General features: G+C 39.1%; 1 protein-coding gene across 4 annotated transcripts in view; it reads left to right on the plus strand.

Moving 5' to 3' along the window:
- Nucleotides 1–16,362, plus strand: part of cntn3a.1 (contactin 3a, tandem duplicate 1) — a 74,385-nt gene that overhangs the window by 14,626 nt on the left and 43,397 nt on the right. For all 4 annotated transcript variants that reach the window (XR_015842509.1, XM_088290233.1, XM_088290234.1 and 1 more), the window contains exons 3-4: nucleotides 5,587–5,719; nucleotides 10,719–10,894. Coding sequence is in view for 3 of the 4 variants with exons in the window: in XM_088290233.1 (XP_088146359.1) it covers nucleotides 5,587–5,719; nucleotides 10,719–10,894 (309 nt within the window). In the remaining variant the exon portion in view is untranslated. The remainder of the gene's footprint in view (nucleotides 1–5,586; nucleotides 5,720–10,718; nucleotides 10,895–16,362) is intronic.

Consider the following 16,362-nt stretch of genomic DNA (forward strand, 5'->3'; position numbering starts at 1 on the left):
CGTCGTTAAGTGTCTTCAAGGAACAGCGAGTCAGTAGCGGATTAGAATCTGCCCCGTAAATTTGCCTATCTTTATTATAGATCCTCAGGCATGAAGTCCAGTGCAAAAAAAACGGGATACGGTCAAGAACTAAGAGATTTGACAACTGAATGAGAGCATTCATGACAGTGCTGCATAATACACAAGTAGCAGTCTTGCAAAGTGCAAGTTCTAGATATATATTTGTTTTCTTATTAAAGGCAAATGACTTCTTTTGAAAGAGTTTTCATGTCCAAGCTGTGCTGTTGTTTGCAAACATTGACTATATACAGTTTACGATCAATACCTGTGACTTTTTTTGTAATAGCAAATTACACAAAAAGGTTTAGATCACTGAAGCAAACACATTCACACATTTAATTTGCATACATCTAAATTGGCTCTTCTAAAAAGTGCTTATGATGGTATATGGAAGGAAATGTGTGGAACTGCCTTTCACTTTTAATTCTAATTCTACTTTAAGGACATTTTCAAAGGGAAAAAAAATAATTCTCTTCTTACTAATGACAAAAGACCCGTGATAATGATTGATGTGGTTTCTGTTCCGACAGTATATGAGAAAAGGTTGGGCGGTTGGCCATGGCGAAAGCCTGCTGATAGCAGAATATATTAAAGCCCTCAAAGCCTTGGTGTTCTAAGAAATACATTAATAGTATTTTAGAATGCATGAGCACAATACTGAGTAGAGAAAGCACAGTGTCATGATGTCAGGTATCTGCTTGGAGGGAGGTTATCCACCAGGCAACCGGCTATGTGGGCGAGCAGATGAGCCAGGAGGAAGTTGTTCCCATAGAAAGTTCATCGGGAGTTAACCAGATCCCTCCCCATTCTTTCCCTCCGGGGGCTCTTGCTGGATATGTGTTTGTGTGTGTAAAGGAGCAGGGAGGTGACGTTGGAGTAGGTCAGAAGATGCATTTTGACCCATATAGTGAGGGCTAGCTTGCATAGCTTTCGCCTTCTTTAACCAGTCATCAAGTGAAAGATGCTTCAGCATTATGTTCACAACCGTTTAGAGGAAAATGACTGGCAATTTCCGTGTATTCTTTACTTTACTCTTTAAATACTTTCAACCACAAAAATAAAAATGAGAGATGAATTGAATGATGCACCAACTGTTAAATGTTCAAAAGTGAGTGTTCTAAACTTCTGTTTCCATGCCGGTGTTATATTGAGCCAAAGTTTTAGCAAGAATTTAGCTCAACTTTCAACTTGGATGTCATGTTAGTTTTTGGGCTGCGTCTTGTGGAGACTCAATCAACAAACACGTCTGCTGGTTGCACACACTGCACTCAATCATTGCACTCACTAATTGATTCATTGATTAAGGAGCAGAGCCGCTGCTTCTTATGACCAAAGAGAATTGCAGCTCAGTCTATAAACCTATCACCTGTATTACCGTAATTTCCGGACCACAAAGAAAATTTGATTGAAAGCCATAACAGCTGAATTCCGCCGTAAAAACAAACATGTACATTATATATTCGGTGCTTTGCTTTAATAGCCCCAGGGTTGCCACGTCAACATGGGATATTTGCAAAGAAAAATAAATTCCAAATACAGCTTATGTTTTAAACCAGGAGTGTCCAATACAGCCCGTCACAATTCTCATCAGCCCACGGAGGGTGTTGCAGTCGATCACGTCATTAACTCAATCTCTGCCATCCCTCTTTGTTTTATTTTATTAATTCTGGTGCTTGTCAATGGAAGTTAATAAGTTTAAGTGTAGACTCTCTGCACCTGTTGCATGCACATATAAGGAGCCAAACTGGCAAAACTAGCAGTTTCCGTTTTCTACTGTCTACTCTAAACTTAATAATAAGTATCAAAATAATTTCGGGAACAAGCGAGCCAAATATTTCTATACATAGTGAAAAGGGGATTTTGTGGTGGGCCCGGGAAGCGAGCAATGCGCTCGTGTATAAGTTTGCACAATGAACCGCGGGATGATCATTTGGACTTGGTCATTTTATAAGCACCTTGGATGCTGAGAAAATGTGGCCTGTTCTAAATCAATCAGCAACTCGCGCTTGAATTGTTAAGTGTACTGCCTGATTCACTGGGCTCTGGCACTCCTTTTTTGGGGCACTCTGTAGAACTGAACCGCACATTTCAACAACGCTTTGAATTACGAAACAGTCGGAGTGATGCAGTGCACGCTCGGGAGATTATTTCCAAATGCGCCCTTGGTAAGGGAACAGGGGTCCTCTTTGCAGTGTTGTTCTTTGTCACAGTTTTTGTAAAATAAAGGTCCCCCAAAAATGTTCTCAACAATAAAAAAAAAACAAAAAATCTCAGATTTCTGTGGTCTTCCAAGACAACTTTTACTTTGAACAACAATGATCATTTTTCTTCAAAATCTATTTATATTTGTGCAATTGATGCTCTGTCAGTGTGAAATAATGTGCCGTTTTTGATTGAAGGAATGGAATGGAAAAAATAAACTAAAAAATTGATTATTATAATAATTGTTAGTTGCCGTCTTAAATACCAATGCTGCTAAACTTTTCTTTAAGATTTTTCATTTGATTTTTTTTTACTAGGTTTTTGTGAGAGCAAGTTAATTTAATGGCGTTTGGATCTGAGTTACAGCAATTAACTCCTTAGAGTTAATTGACTATTGTAATACAACCTTTATGCAACCCCGTGGTTACCCATGATGTGTATATTGTTCATCTTGACCAAGTTAGAAAACGGTTGAGCCTGATTGTTTATCACCTGAGCTCTGAGCAACTGTGATGTCAACTCAACCTGTCTCAGGATGGAGAAATCCGCAGTCCATTGTCAACTAGGAAGGGATTCCTGATTCATCTCACAAACGGGCTTTTGTGACAAATTTGTCACATGGAAAAGATTCCAAAACTCAACAAAGTACCCAAAATAATGATAGTGGATTAAAAAAAAAGAGGTTTTAACCCTTTGATTGATGGTTCAATTAAAGTCGCCCCAAGTTGCTTGTACCTGACAGCTAATAACCTCCTCACCATTGTTGAGGGAGTAAAAGAAAGGTATATTGCTTTAATCCGATGACAAATGGTCCTTGCTGAAGCAGCATGTTTTTCTGCTTATGTACACGGTCAATGGAAATAACAAGAACCAAGAAATAGCTTTAATCTTCGTGTCCCACATACAGAGTTAAACAAAATCAATGATATGTTTCCCCAATGAATCTGCAGTTGGCGACCCTTCATAAAATGGCTGTTATTGCATTTGGTATGTACTCGCTTTGATTTGCGCTAACATGGTGCGGCATTCTTGGATATTGCCTGAGAATATTGATCCAATTTCTCTTTTTACAGACAATATCGTAAGTAATGCTGAAAATCCAAATCCAAAGTTTTCACTCTTGGGCATTGCCTTTTTTTTTTTTTTTACCAATAATGCTGTTATGACCTTAATAAATTGAAGAAAAATAAAGTTGCCGTAAGTATTTCAAATATTTTGATTAGATGGGCTTCAACCTACCGTATATCGCTCAAAGTAACTTAATCCTTAAAATAATATTTGTCCCTCAACGAGAGATCCCAAAGGTGTCTGTTATCGGTCCGAACATGGGGGAAAGATGCTTCTTAAAAGTAAGATTGGAATTTTTTTATTTGATGCATAAAACCTTGAGCTGAAACGAATGGATTTGGGACCTCTCAAACGGCCGATAACTCCCCCACAGCTGACTCCCCGTGTGCCTGTTTATTCATGCTGAGGTAAGCTCGAGGTATTCATTTGCTGTCAGCTACTATTGAATTTGAGATTAGTTTTTATTTCAGACTCCAAAACGGCTCCTGCCTTCCACCCACTATCGCAAGCTGAGTTTTTCCTTCCTTATGGAATGCCTGCATATTATCGCAATCTGGCAGCAGGTGACTGATAAGAATGGAGGCGACCTATTTCCTTTAAGGGATCTTTCATAATGACCTCCGTCTTCATCCTGCTCTCGTGTGTGGGGAACTTTCTGTCAGGATTTTGGATCAGTGCACTAGCCAGATCGATTTTGCTTTCTCAGCCCGGAGGTGCTCATGGCTAGTCTCGCCATGTGATTCTGGGTTAACCCCGATTTACATCTTCAAATAGGTGACAATCTGTCAACTCTGGTTACTCGTCAGATAGATTACCACAATACACCTCGCTGCCAAAATGAAATTCTCTTGGTTAAAAAAAAAAAAGATTCTTTAGCTTGTTGATTTCAGACTGATCTACCGCTTGCAGCAGATAGATATTTAAAGTTTGAATGCAGGTAAGCTAGCTTTTCTGAACCTCACTATCGCATCCCAGGAGGGAAAAAAAAAATGGGTTTCAGGGTGTTTGCATCAGTACTGTGAACAGAATCTTCAACCACAGCCCCAGAGCTCAATTTCTTCATATTTGTTCAACCCTTGTTCAATATTATGTCAAAAGTTGCAAGTTGGTGCTCCCAACAGACACTTCACAGGCGCGTGGTGGTATGACCAAATAACTAAATTGGATGCTTTGGAGTTCATTTTATTGATGACTTAAAGGAGGAAACAGTTTAATCTTGTATCCGAAGCTGGAGCACTTTCTGACTGACTTTGGGCAACCCACTGCGGACTAGTCGCTAGTCACTCACAGGGCACTTATAAACAACCAACCATTCATAATTTCGACTCACACATACCGTATGGGCAATTTAAAGTGTTCGGTTAACCTTACATGAACATTTTTGGAATGCGGGAGGAAGCGGGCGCACCCTGAGATAAACCACACAAGTACACAAGCATCTCCTTGTTAAACTGTCCTCTCTCGAGGTACTTTGACTGACATGTTTCATGGAACAAAAACCATAGTGAGCAGGCTTTTAATGTAACTTTCTGAAAGGCTTTTCCTTGCGGGGGTGAACAATCGGCACACAAGGCCCCTTTGTCAAACATCTCCACCTTCTCAGAGTTATTTTTGTGGATAAGCCTTGTATTCTGGGTGCTCCAGAGATTTAAAGGAAACTTGTTTTTCATACAAATAAGTTGTCTTACCTACACGGCTTTCTCATTTTTGTAGCATCACATAAATGCAAATGCATTCTCCAAACGTCTAATGAATTCCCTTTACAATTATCCCAAGCTACTATTGTTTGCGATGCAATTACCATGAGCCTTGTTGACTATTGTATTCACTGTTGCACCTGTCTAATTAAGAAGGAAGAGAACTTTGCATGAAAAAAATGACGCAGCTTTTTTTCCCCCCTGGATTTAATCAACATTTCCTCAAAAATATTGGACTTGATGTTGTGACTTAGACAGTTTACACTTTGGCTTAATCTGGACAAGCGAGGGAAGTGAAAGTGTCAAAATATGCATTTGCAGCAATAAAAGCGTCCACCGCTCTTGAAAATATGTGAAAGAAATGCACTAATGTAACCTTCTGGTATTTTAAATAGTTAATTTGATTTTAGCAGATGCAACTTCATTAGAATTTTTCCTTGTGGATGCTCAAAATGATCTTTTCTTGCACAGCATCATTTTGCATACTTGCACAACTCTTTTTTTTTTTAGCTTACTCGAGGCATCCGTACTGATATATTTGTGTTGTGTCTCCGCATAGGTAACAGACTTTTGTTCAGGCCTGTGTTCACCAAACAACCCGGCAGCGTGGTGTTTCCCCTTCAGCCTGGAGAGAATCAGAGAGAGGTGGTGTTTAGCTGCGAGGCCCAGGGCCATCCCCCGCCCTCCTACAGGTAAAGCCTACAGGCATCGCTTCATGTTCTGGTTAGCAGCAACCGCTCGGAAAGGACTCGTGTTGTAGAACAAAGCGTTGTATGTTGAAGGCGTGCTGCAGGACAAAATTAAGGACATTGTGCTTGGTTATTAGAGAGAAATTCTGAACACCGTCAAGTGAGGCACTCAGGGCCATATTCTCCAAGATGCGGAAAAGAGAACCGGCACGCAGCTGCGCTCTTTTCTGGCTCGACTTAAGCCGGTTATTTACTCAGCTTCGTGCCTGATGACTCACTTTGGGTTGAGCAACCATAAAATGTAGGGATTCCCGGTCAAATCTGTCCGCGTGCGTCTTCTCCTAACGACTTGATTACATGTCCTCTTTTGCACTTCCGAGAGGCTGTCGTAAGTCCGTGCCCTGGCAAGAAAAACAAAAAGTCTGCGCTCCGGCAAGGTGAAAGATTTTATATCATTTGAAGGTCAGATGTAGTAACAAAATAAGCATCACATAAAAATAATATTGTAACAGAGATTTCGAGAAAATTATCAAATGTATTATTGTTTTTACTTTGTTTTTCTGGTCTTTTTTTTTTTAATGCAGTTTCATGCCGTATGCCAAGTCTGGCACTTTGACTTAAAGGCTCAGCTTTCCGGCCGGACCAATCACCCACATGCCTTACTTACAAAAGCAACAAGCAAAGGCTATGCCTGTGAAGTGACATTCTTACACAGAAACCTCAACCAACGTCGAGAGACACACATTCGCACAAAACACAACATCACATGGTGCATTATTTACAGAAGCAAACATGGCTTGTGTGGAGGGCCTCATCTCATTTTCTTTCTAACTTTGATTCAACTTTAAAAAAAATTTTTATGTGGGCTTGTAAGAGCCCCCCCTACCACAGCCCGATGAACGCGTCGTGTGTAGCATGCATCGTGACGACGGCTCGGTGAAATGTTTGTGAGTGAATGTTGAATCAACTGCTTTCATTCACTGTGATTAGCTCCACTGATTCACTCTTTGAAAATATGCGTGTTCTCAAAATGTTCCACAATTTTCTCCGAGTGAAATGAATATGTAACGTTGAAGGAACCTTACATGTTACCTTCTTATTGAAATAATTACGAAAACCTGTTGTTGTCAAGGAGAAAAAAGATGACAATGAAACAAAATGGGAGGAGGTAGAAATGTTTTGGGGGAATGCGACGATGGCGCCGCGATGCGCTCATTAGACGGAAACTTCTGTTACAGATTACATCACGTCTTTCATTGTCAGAAATGCATCGACTGTGTGTCAGATTCACCACTAATGTCCGCTTTATGCTTTATGTCTCAAGTGGGATGACTGCTAGCGCTCGTATTACTTGGTTACCATCACAACAGAAAACTTTGAAGTACGGATTATTTTGATGCGTAACGATTTGGTTCGATACAGAGGGATTGCGATTCGATTCAATATGGTATGGCTTCGATTGATGTCTATGATGCTCGTTGTCATTTCACGATACGAATATGGTTACCGTAAATGAGGCATTTGTTTCAAAGATATATCCCTCCAATGAAAGACGATCTGATAACTATCTTGATATATTTCAAAGTGAAACGATTCAATTTGGTTCGAATCGATGCATCTCTTCAATCAAAAATATTTTTCCGATTCAAATTGATTTCCCGAATACAATTTTCTGATACATTGTTTTCTGATCCATGCCCAACACACACACACACACACGCACTCACCCCCACACACGCAAATAATAAAACTGATTATTAGGCAAGGTTATTGATCAATTTAATACTGACGGGTGGACATTGATCTAATGGCGTATTACCCTTAACTTACTGTGGTCTCTCTTTGTAATGACCATTTAACTCTAGAGAATCCTGCATCACACCTTGACTGTTAGGAAGAAAAATGTTGCGTCAATTTCTTCCCATTTCTTACAAGAAATTGAATGTCAACCATCCAAGAAAGGGAGTATTATTTTTATTTTTTTTTACCTGTTATTCATTTTCACCCCGTGGTCTTGAGTCTCAGCATTTTAGTTTGACAGCGATCAATGTGCAGTACCTCTTTTACGAGAAATGATGACGAATGAAAACAAACCAAAATATGTTTGTGTCAAGCCCACAAACCATCCTTTGGGACCACATCGCTTTGGCAGTTCTGCACATTGTAGTTAAATGCAAATAGGCAAGCTTATAATGTGTAATAGATTGAAACGATCTCCCTTTTACAACAACTTGTTTAGTCAGTAATATCCACGTCTGCATCCTGGTTGTTATGTTTAATTGAAATGATTGTGGGAAATCTCATTACGTTTTTCAAATGCGGTACGCATTGAACATTTTATTTACTTATTTTGTGTGGGCAGTCAAAATCAAACTCATCTTAGATATAACTAGAGTCTATTTTTTTTTCTGCCAAAGTGCATGCCCAGCTCTACCGTCACATTAAATGTAGCTTTAATTACAGCAAGTGCCAGGTGGCAACTGATATACTCCATTTAGATTGCTCACCAGCGGATGTGCTTTGATGCTTCCCTTTCATGGAGGTGACTTTTATGGATATTCAAGTGATCGTTCAGGGTTAAATGAACAAAACATATTGCTATCTTGACTTTGGCAGCTTTTTGCTTTTTAAAGGTCACTATTGTGAGTGTTGAAAACGGCTTCTGGATTTTGTAGGTTTTGAGTCCCTCTGTGGATCGCCAGGAGGAAAACAAATGTAGGTAGGTCTATTTTTAGCGGCACTAAGGACAAATTAATTTGTCTAAACCTCCCCGATGAAGACTGCTACAGTGCATGTAAAAAGTATAAACAAATGCCAAGGGAAATCATTTCCCAAAAAAATTCCATCATTACTGCCCTTTAACCCTTATTACACATTTACTACACACTTAGAACTAGGGATGACAATTAACCAATCACTTTTAAACGTTTATTATGCGGGAGTCACCTCCCATCATTTAAAGTGCCTCTGATTAACGGCAAATTAATTTCAGTTGTTTTTATATTTTTTTTCTGACATTTTTGTAGTCATCTTACAGCACAAGTTGTGCAGGGAGATTCCACACAATCGGATGGCACTCATTATTCAGAGGTATGAATAATTTGAAATATACCATTGGAAACTATGAAGAGAATCCAAATGAAGTAGAGAAGATATGGCACCACCGTGATGTTACCAAAAACTGAACATTCCTCCAAAATTGGTGAAAGATGAGAAGAAAACTCCCCAGAGAGACTGGCATGAGGCTGATCCAACATTGAGGGAGCTGCAGGAATTTCTGGCAAGCACTGGTTGTTTAGTACGCGTGGCAACAATTTCACATCTTCTTCATATGCCTGGGCTGTGAGTTAGGGTGTCAAGACAGAGGTCTCATCGCACGAAGAAAACGCACACGCACACACACAGTCTTAAAATTGCCCGAACACATGTGGGGAAACGTGTTATGGTCCAGTGAAGGTAAGTTTGACTTTTTGGCTTTATTCCAAAATGTTAGTAATTATAGTGAAGCATGGGGGTGGCAGCATCCTGCTTGCAGCATCTTTTTTTTCCTGCTGGTAGTGGGGGCTTAGTGGAAAATTGTGATGAGCCAAAATACCAGCACAAAACTTTCTGACTTCTGCAAAAAGACAAAAATCAAATAAAATCAGTAAATTCAAATGCACGCTAGTTTCCATTTAACATACATTTGTGAATGTATGCAGACTTACGCAATAACATTACCACAGTTGTTTATTTTTGCTACTTGGGATTTGAGTCTGGTAAAGATGTATTTTTTTTAATTGAGTTTTACAAGTTACTAAAAAAAATTATTTATTGATTTTGTACGTCACAAAAATTTGGCATTTGAACTGATGGAATTTTTTTATCCACCGTATATCGAGCCCTGGCTTGCCTCAAGTCGTCATCGCCTCCTGACGATTTGTCTCATATGGAGGTGCTCCAGCTGCAACAGCAAATCACTAAATCTAATCACCTAATCTGCTGTTGAGCACTGGTCTGTTGCATATGTCTCTTTATCCCTTCCCTTTTTCGCTCCTGCGCTCAGCTCTTTTTCATAAACCATTTCAATTGGAAAATAGAGGGAGATTAAAATAGAAGCCTGTCTTGGAGAGCCAATCAAGACAGTAGTAATCATGGTAATATTGCTGTAACTGTCTCGTTTTTCTCTCTCTCTCTTAGTTGTAATTCAGAATAAAAACTTTTTTTCCACAATTAGTTGGACACGGAGAGGAGTGACTGAAATGAATAAAAACATTGCAATAACACTTTGGCGGTATAATTTGTCTACTTTATAAGACATTTCACGATGAGAAGAACCCCAAATTTATTGTGGAATCAGTTCAACTTTTTTTTTTTTTTTTTAGGTCTTAGAAATAATCAGTAAGCATTAAATTTCCCACACGCCCACACATTTGCACACATTTGCCGCACTCGAAAAGCTAGCATTGTGGGACGGTGGAAGGACACGTGCACATGAAAGAAAAAGAACATGAAATGTCAGACAGGTTTAGAGCTTTTCATTTTGAAGGACGGCCTCTCGCTAAAAGCCTAAATACACCGGAACAATCTTTAGTAAGCTGTTTTGTTGGTCATTTCAGGTGAATGCACTTTGGTTTGATGGCGGAATCCCAAATGAAAATGTGCTATTATTTCTGCCATGTCGAGGTTTTGTTCGTTGCTTTCTTTGTGTGCAACTTTCCGTTTATGTTTTTTTACTTATGAGCATGCAATTTTTTGTAATGGTAGGTAGCGTTCAATGTTCTAGAAGATTGGATTTTGATGAGAACCCATGCAAGGATATTATCAGTTTTTACACAATTCAATCGAATTTCTTCAGCTTTTAAAGCGGTCAGAAGTTGTTGAAGCTAAAATCTCTTTCAAATTGCATATTGGGAAGCAATTAAAAAAAAACAAAAAAAAACAGTTACAGCGTTTCTTCATTCTTTTCAAAAATCTACTTTATTTTGACTCATTCGGTCTTTCCTGTTTCTTATGTTCACAGGTGGAGACTGAATGACTCTTTCATCTTGCCGACACCGGGGTCACGATATTCTCTCATGGGAGGAAACTTGCACATCACCCATCTGAGTAAGGCAGACGATGCTGGCATATTTCAGTGTCTGGCATCAAACTCCTTCGGCACAATCGTCAGCAGAGAGGCCAGTCTTCACATTGCATGTAAGTTCATATGGGGAAACTTTATTTGGGAAAACAAGTGAAATTAAAACATCTTGCCATTATTAAGAGAAAAACAACACAACCTCATGAGAATTTTCAGAATGAAAGTTCATAATGTGATACATTCAAACGAGACCATTTTCCAGCTTCACTGCCTTTTTTGCAGTGTGCTTGGCAAGAACTCTACCAAAAGAGGCTCTGGAAATGTATTTTTCTGCTGAAGGCTAAAAGGGGCTTGGATGAAGTATATTCGGTATCTTTCATCAAATTCATGAATTGAGAAAAGAGGTTTCAAGTTGGGCTGCTCAATTATGAAACTAATATGAATCACTATTATTTTAATAATAATGGAAATCACGATTCTTCAACTGATTATTTTTATGTGATACAAAAAAAAAGAAATGTATAAATGTAAAGACTATTCAGACAAATCAAATGTATGTTACCTTAAAAAATGGCACAAATGTTTAAATTTGAGTATGGTTTTCTTGTATAAAGAAACTGCATTGGAGTTGGACTTGTTTTACACTTAGAAATTGCCTTAGAATAGAACTGTTCAAACATCGATATAAAAAATTCAATGGAACACTCAAATATATATATATATATATATATAATAACATACACTGTGCATAGTCGATTTTTAACAATTACAACAATTTTGTAATCGTTGAATGTAATAATCAGCAATTGTAATCGAATTTTGATTAATTGCACAGCCCCATTTTCAAGTTACCCTTAATTATTGGGTGATCACACAAATCATCTTGAGACAAGATGAGAATTTTTGCTAAGTCTATCTATGTTGTTTGTTTGTTTTTCTTTTAATTTTGCATATTTCAAATTTGGCTCTCCTCAATTGAACTTCAGATGTTTTAAGTTGGGGCTGTTGTTTGCCTGAGTAAAAGTTTCATTGGAACAGATGTAGCATTTTGCTGAAAATAGAATGACCCAGCGGGATTCTCTAGGAAATGTCAGATGTGATCTTCCCGCAATAACAACATTCTCCATTGAGTTAATAACGGGAAAACACAAATCAGCTTTTCATGTTTATATAATTCACGTTAGTGCTCCAGCACTTCACTTGAGTGTCTGCTTTTTCTTAACTTGAGATCCCATCGATGAAGCTTGTGTGATTGCGCGACGGGGCCTTGACAGAGCCCATATAGATGCTGCTTTACAGGCCTCATCCGTCACATTTTATAAAGGTCTGAGGCATCTCTGATGGCAAGGAGTGCTCGGGGCCTGCTCTCTTGATGGGCGATCGGTATCAAATGATATCGATTAATAGATGGCACATCGTGACGCAATACTAATGTCTGTCTGTCTGTCTGTCTGCCATAAACAGTAGAAGATGCATCGATGATCTCTGGGTGAACGTGGGGTACCTCATGTACCCATCTTGGCTAGGTTTGGTGTCCCCAGTGAATAGTACAGATTAGTGCGCTGATGTTCAATCTGGTTGTCGGTCAAATTCGTACCTCCTGTCAATTTTCAGACATGACCTGAACTGCATTTCATTGTGATGGTTCTCATCCATCTCCTGGGCCAGACCAGGGACTCGCTGCTTTTTCAACAGATGGGGATAAGTTTCAGTGCTGATATGTCATACATCATATCTATTGGTCCTGGTTTAACTTAATTAAGTGTGTTGTGTGATTGAGCATGTCTCCGGCCAAGGAAATAACTCACAGGGCTGCAGCCTGTTATGAGAGTCAGTCTCGGGTCATTTGTAACACACTGTGAGTCCGAGTAGGGCAATATGCGTTTTTCAAACACCTCGAGGCTGACGATTCCCTCGGTTACATGTTGTGTTAGACAAAGCCGACGCTTTCCAGCCCCCCCCAAGTGAAGCAAGGGCTTGGATCTTTGTCCGTATCTGATAATATAATCAAGGCTGGTTTCTTGATATCACAAGAGGGAACTTATTTCTCAAACCAACACTACATCCTCTTTAACAATGTCTTTGTGTTATGTGACTCCCCGCAGACACTATCAATGTCTAAGATTTGCCTCGCCCAATGATATATTTGCAAATCCAATCCCATGGATGTGCAGCTCATATGTACGAGTTAAGAACATTTGTAATCCTCTGCCAGATGGATGACATAACAGTTTCGCTTTACCATCTGCTACAGCCTTAAACCTTGGCAAATATAACCATTCTTGATCCAGATGACAACAATGACTTAATTGTTGTTGTTTTTTTTTTTTAATAGAGTCTATATTTTTGTTACAAATCTCTGGATTGAAGAATCTTGGCGATTGTCTCGTCCGATTGCGTTTCCTAATCTGCCTTAGTTATTTTGGCGCTAAATGGAAGACAAGAGCAAAATGACATCAACAATTGCAGTTTGTGCAATCCAGGCATACCGCATTGGGTCACTGTCCTGATAAGGAGAAATGCACAGCCGAGTTAGTGAGCTGCGTATAAATCCACAAGGGTATAACACTTTGTTTAATGAAGGGTGAAATGGCTGCATATATGAAAGCAAAGCAGGATGTGACTCGCTTGTATCTAGCTGCCCGTGATTTCTTCGATCAAATTTAGTCCAGTAATTACTCCTGCTTTGCATTCTTCCCGTCTTACCCCGACTATCTTACCTGTGTAAGATATTTGTTACTTCTTTTTCCTGACCTGAATGGCATCAGCTGTGCACTGATTAGACAATGCTTCATCCATAAAATCAGGCCTCTTTTTAAGTACAGTTTCTATGAGGGAGCCAGTGTTTCTTTAAATCAAATGAAAGTAAAAGGCCTGAATTTTTAGTCCAGATTCGCAGAAAGAAGCAGCATTGTAAAAAAAAAAAATGTTTTGTGTTGAAAGACCATTTGGTTAGCATCTTACAAAGAAAGGAAGAAATAAACAATCAGACATAAATTATACAGTATGAAAATGATGAGCTCCTTTCAATCAATCTAATTTCTTAAAATGTTATCCTTTCGGGCTTTGTACTTTTTAGTTTCACACCATAGCAGTTGGAAGATTGTATGTTTTGGTCCTTCATGTCAGTGTTCCCCAAATTTAAGAGAGACTCACTCGCCAACCATCACCTAACATTGATTTTCACGTCAAGTGTGCTGTGTGAAATGATCTACTTCATTGAATTTATTTCATCAGATACAGATATATTAATTTATTACAATTAACACATTTTGTTCATCTACATTTAATATTTAAAAAAGTCCAAACAAAAACTTTACCTTTGTCCTATCTATTGATTGAATTGTTATATTGCGAAAACAACCCAAATGAGTTTACCCTCTAACAGAATAACTTTGATTTTTCTTTTGTGCGAGCTCATTCATTACATCGGGTCACATTGCCCAAAACAGCTAATTCACATTCAATTTCATGGATCTGAAGGCACTCAAAATAGCCCAAGCAGTGCTATGGAGAAGCACATGGAGGTGCAGAGCTGTGATAGGCTTGATAAGATGATCCAAGGGTGCAGAACAGCTTGGCTTGTCAGGCATTGTTGGCTTTTAGTGTGTCGAGCTCATTTGCACCCCAGCATATGTGACATGAATGTTGATTAGGGGGGGGAGTTGCACTCTCAGACTTTAGGAAGTTTGATATTTTTCTTTTTTGAAAAGCAAAACCGGTAATCAAGACACATGTGATCATGTCTATGTTATTGTGAAGAGGGGTTGTTACTTACTGGTGCAGTTCACGGTGAACTGTTGACGGAAACATTAAAAATGAACTATACAATTATAAGCATGCATTGGCAAAAATGGAAGTTTTGCTTATTTTTTTAATGGCATACAAACATATTTTGTAAATATTTACAGAGACATATTCCCGGAAAAATGATTGCTTACAAAAAGTCATTTTGACTCAAAGGGATCATCCGACCTGGATGGTCCATTTTTCAATAACAAGCTCAATTACGTAAAATTAAATTACGTATTTAGATTTTCAATTTTGCCAATTTATTTTGGAGAAATCAATAAAAAAAATTAAAAAAAACAAAGGCCTTTAGCACCGCCTGATGAAATATGGCCACGCCCCCCATTCCCCTTCCTCTATGACTTGGTTTGAGTCAAAGAAAGGACAAAAGTATTTTTCCAGTCAAGCTCATTGGAAATACGTTGCTAATTTTGTCAATTGGGATCAATCGACCCCAAAATGTATGTGGACATCTCTACTTTGGCCCACTTCAATCAAGACAACGAGACAGCTGGGCGCAGACAAGACAAAAATACAGTGTATATGACGCACATATTTCATGTCTTAAAATATTCAATCATATTTACGATTTCGTATGCACCCTGGACCAAATAGTGTTGTAGTGATTTCCCGAGTGGCACGCAAAGCTCGCCGTCAGTGCTCATTCATTCCGGAGAGCTCAGTCTCATTCATTTGGTAGCCCCTCCAAGTTCACGACTCCTCGTTCACACTGCGGCATTTGAAGCCCTCCGGCGGCCACCCAAAGCTGCCACCCCCGAGGGCGGGGCTACGATTGGTCGGGCGAGCTTCGACTTTGCTCCTGGAGACCTCTCAAAAATAAGTGACCTGTTTTGCCAGCAGCTGCTTATTGCATTTATTTTCCTTTTTTTTATTACAGAAAACTATTTAGCAAATATATATTGAGTCGGTGCCAATCTTTCCATGATACAAAGCTGCAGTATGCCAAGTCAGGTCATGCTGTACCTCCCTAAAACGGTGCAACCAAATCCAACTGAAAAAGTTGATCGCACCCACGCTAGCGGTGCAAAAGTTAATGTCGAGCCCTGCATCATTGAATGTAAGCTTTAACTTTAAAAACGTAGGTTACACGCTCGACATAGACTTCACTTTTCAGGAGGTGAGAGATGAAGACTTGTAAGACTTTTAAGCCCCAGTTTTAGCACATTAAGTAGATTGGAAAATGTAGAACACAAACGATATTAACTGATGAGGGTTGGAGAGAGGAAAAAAAAACCTAATGAATGAAAATGAGCAGGAGTCGGTCTATTAGTCTTTCTGTTTCAAGCATGGTTTATCCCCTCTGATCTCGACCTCAAATGCAGCAGGCAAGTTAATGATGATCATGTGATCAACATTTATTTGCCAGCTTAACTGTGAATAATATATATTTGTTATTAAATCAAATGACTTTGTCTACCTTGTATAATTTTAATTTAGTTTGTTTTCAATTTATTCCATCCATTCAATAACCTCCCACTACCTGACATTGTGCGTTGTCGTGTCTTATTAGTGCAGAGTATGCGTCAGTCTAAAGTTGCTTTGCTCTTCATTTGAGGTTCATGTTTGTCAGTTTTCTTCCCTGCGATTCTTGTGTTTCGCTTCTTCACAATCATTTCTGGCTCAGTTTATACTTTGCTGTCGGCCCGATTCTTTCGTTCTATCAATTCCTTGTCTGCCTTGTGCTGCTAATGGCTTGCATCGACTTTCTCCCCGTCTCTGCGACGTTGTCACTTTCCAAAGCAATTGTGTCATTACAGCAAGAAAGGACAAAATA

This window comes from Idiotropiscis lumnitzeri, chromosome 3 (genome assembly GCF_059441095.1).
Source record: "Idiotropiscis lumnitzeri isolate Australia: NSW breed Sydney's pygmy pipehorse chromosome 3, RoL_Ilum_1.0, whole genome shotgun sequence".
NCBI lineage: Eukaryota > Metazoa > Chordata > Actinopteri > Syngnathiformes > Syngnathidae > Idiotropiscis > Idiotropiscis lumnitzeri.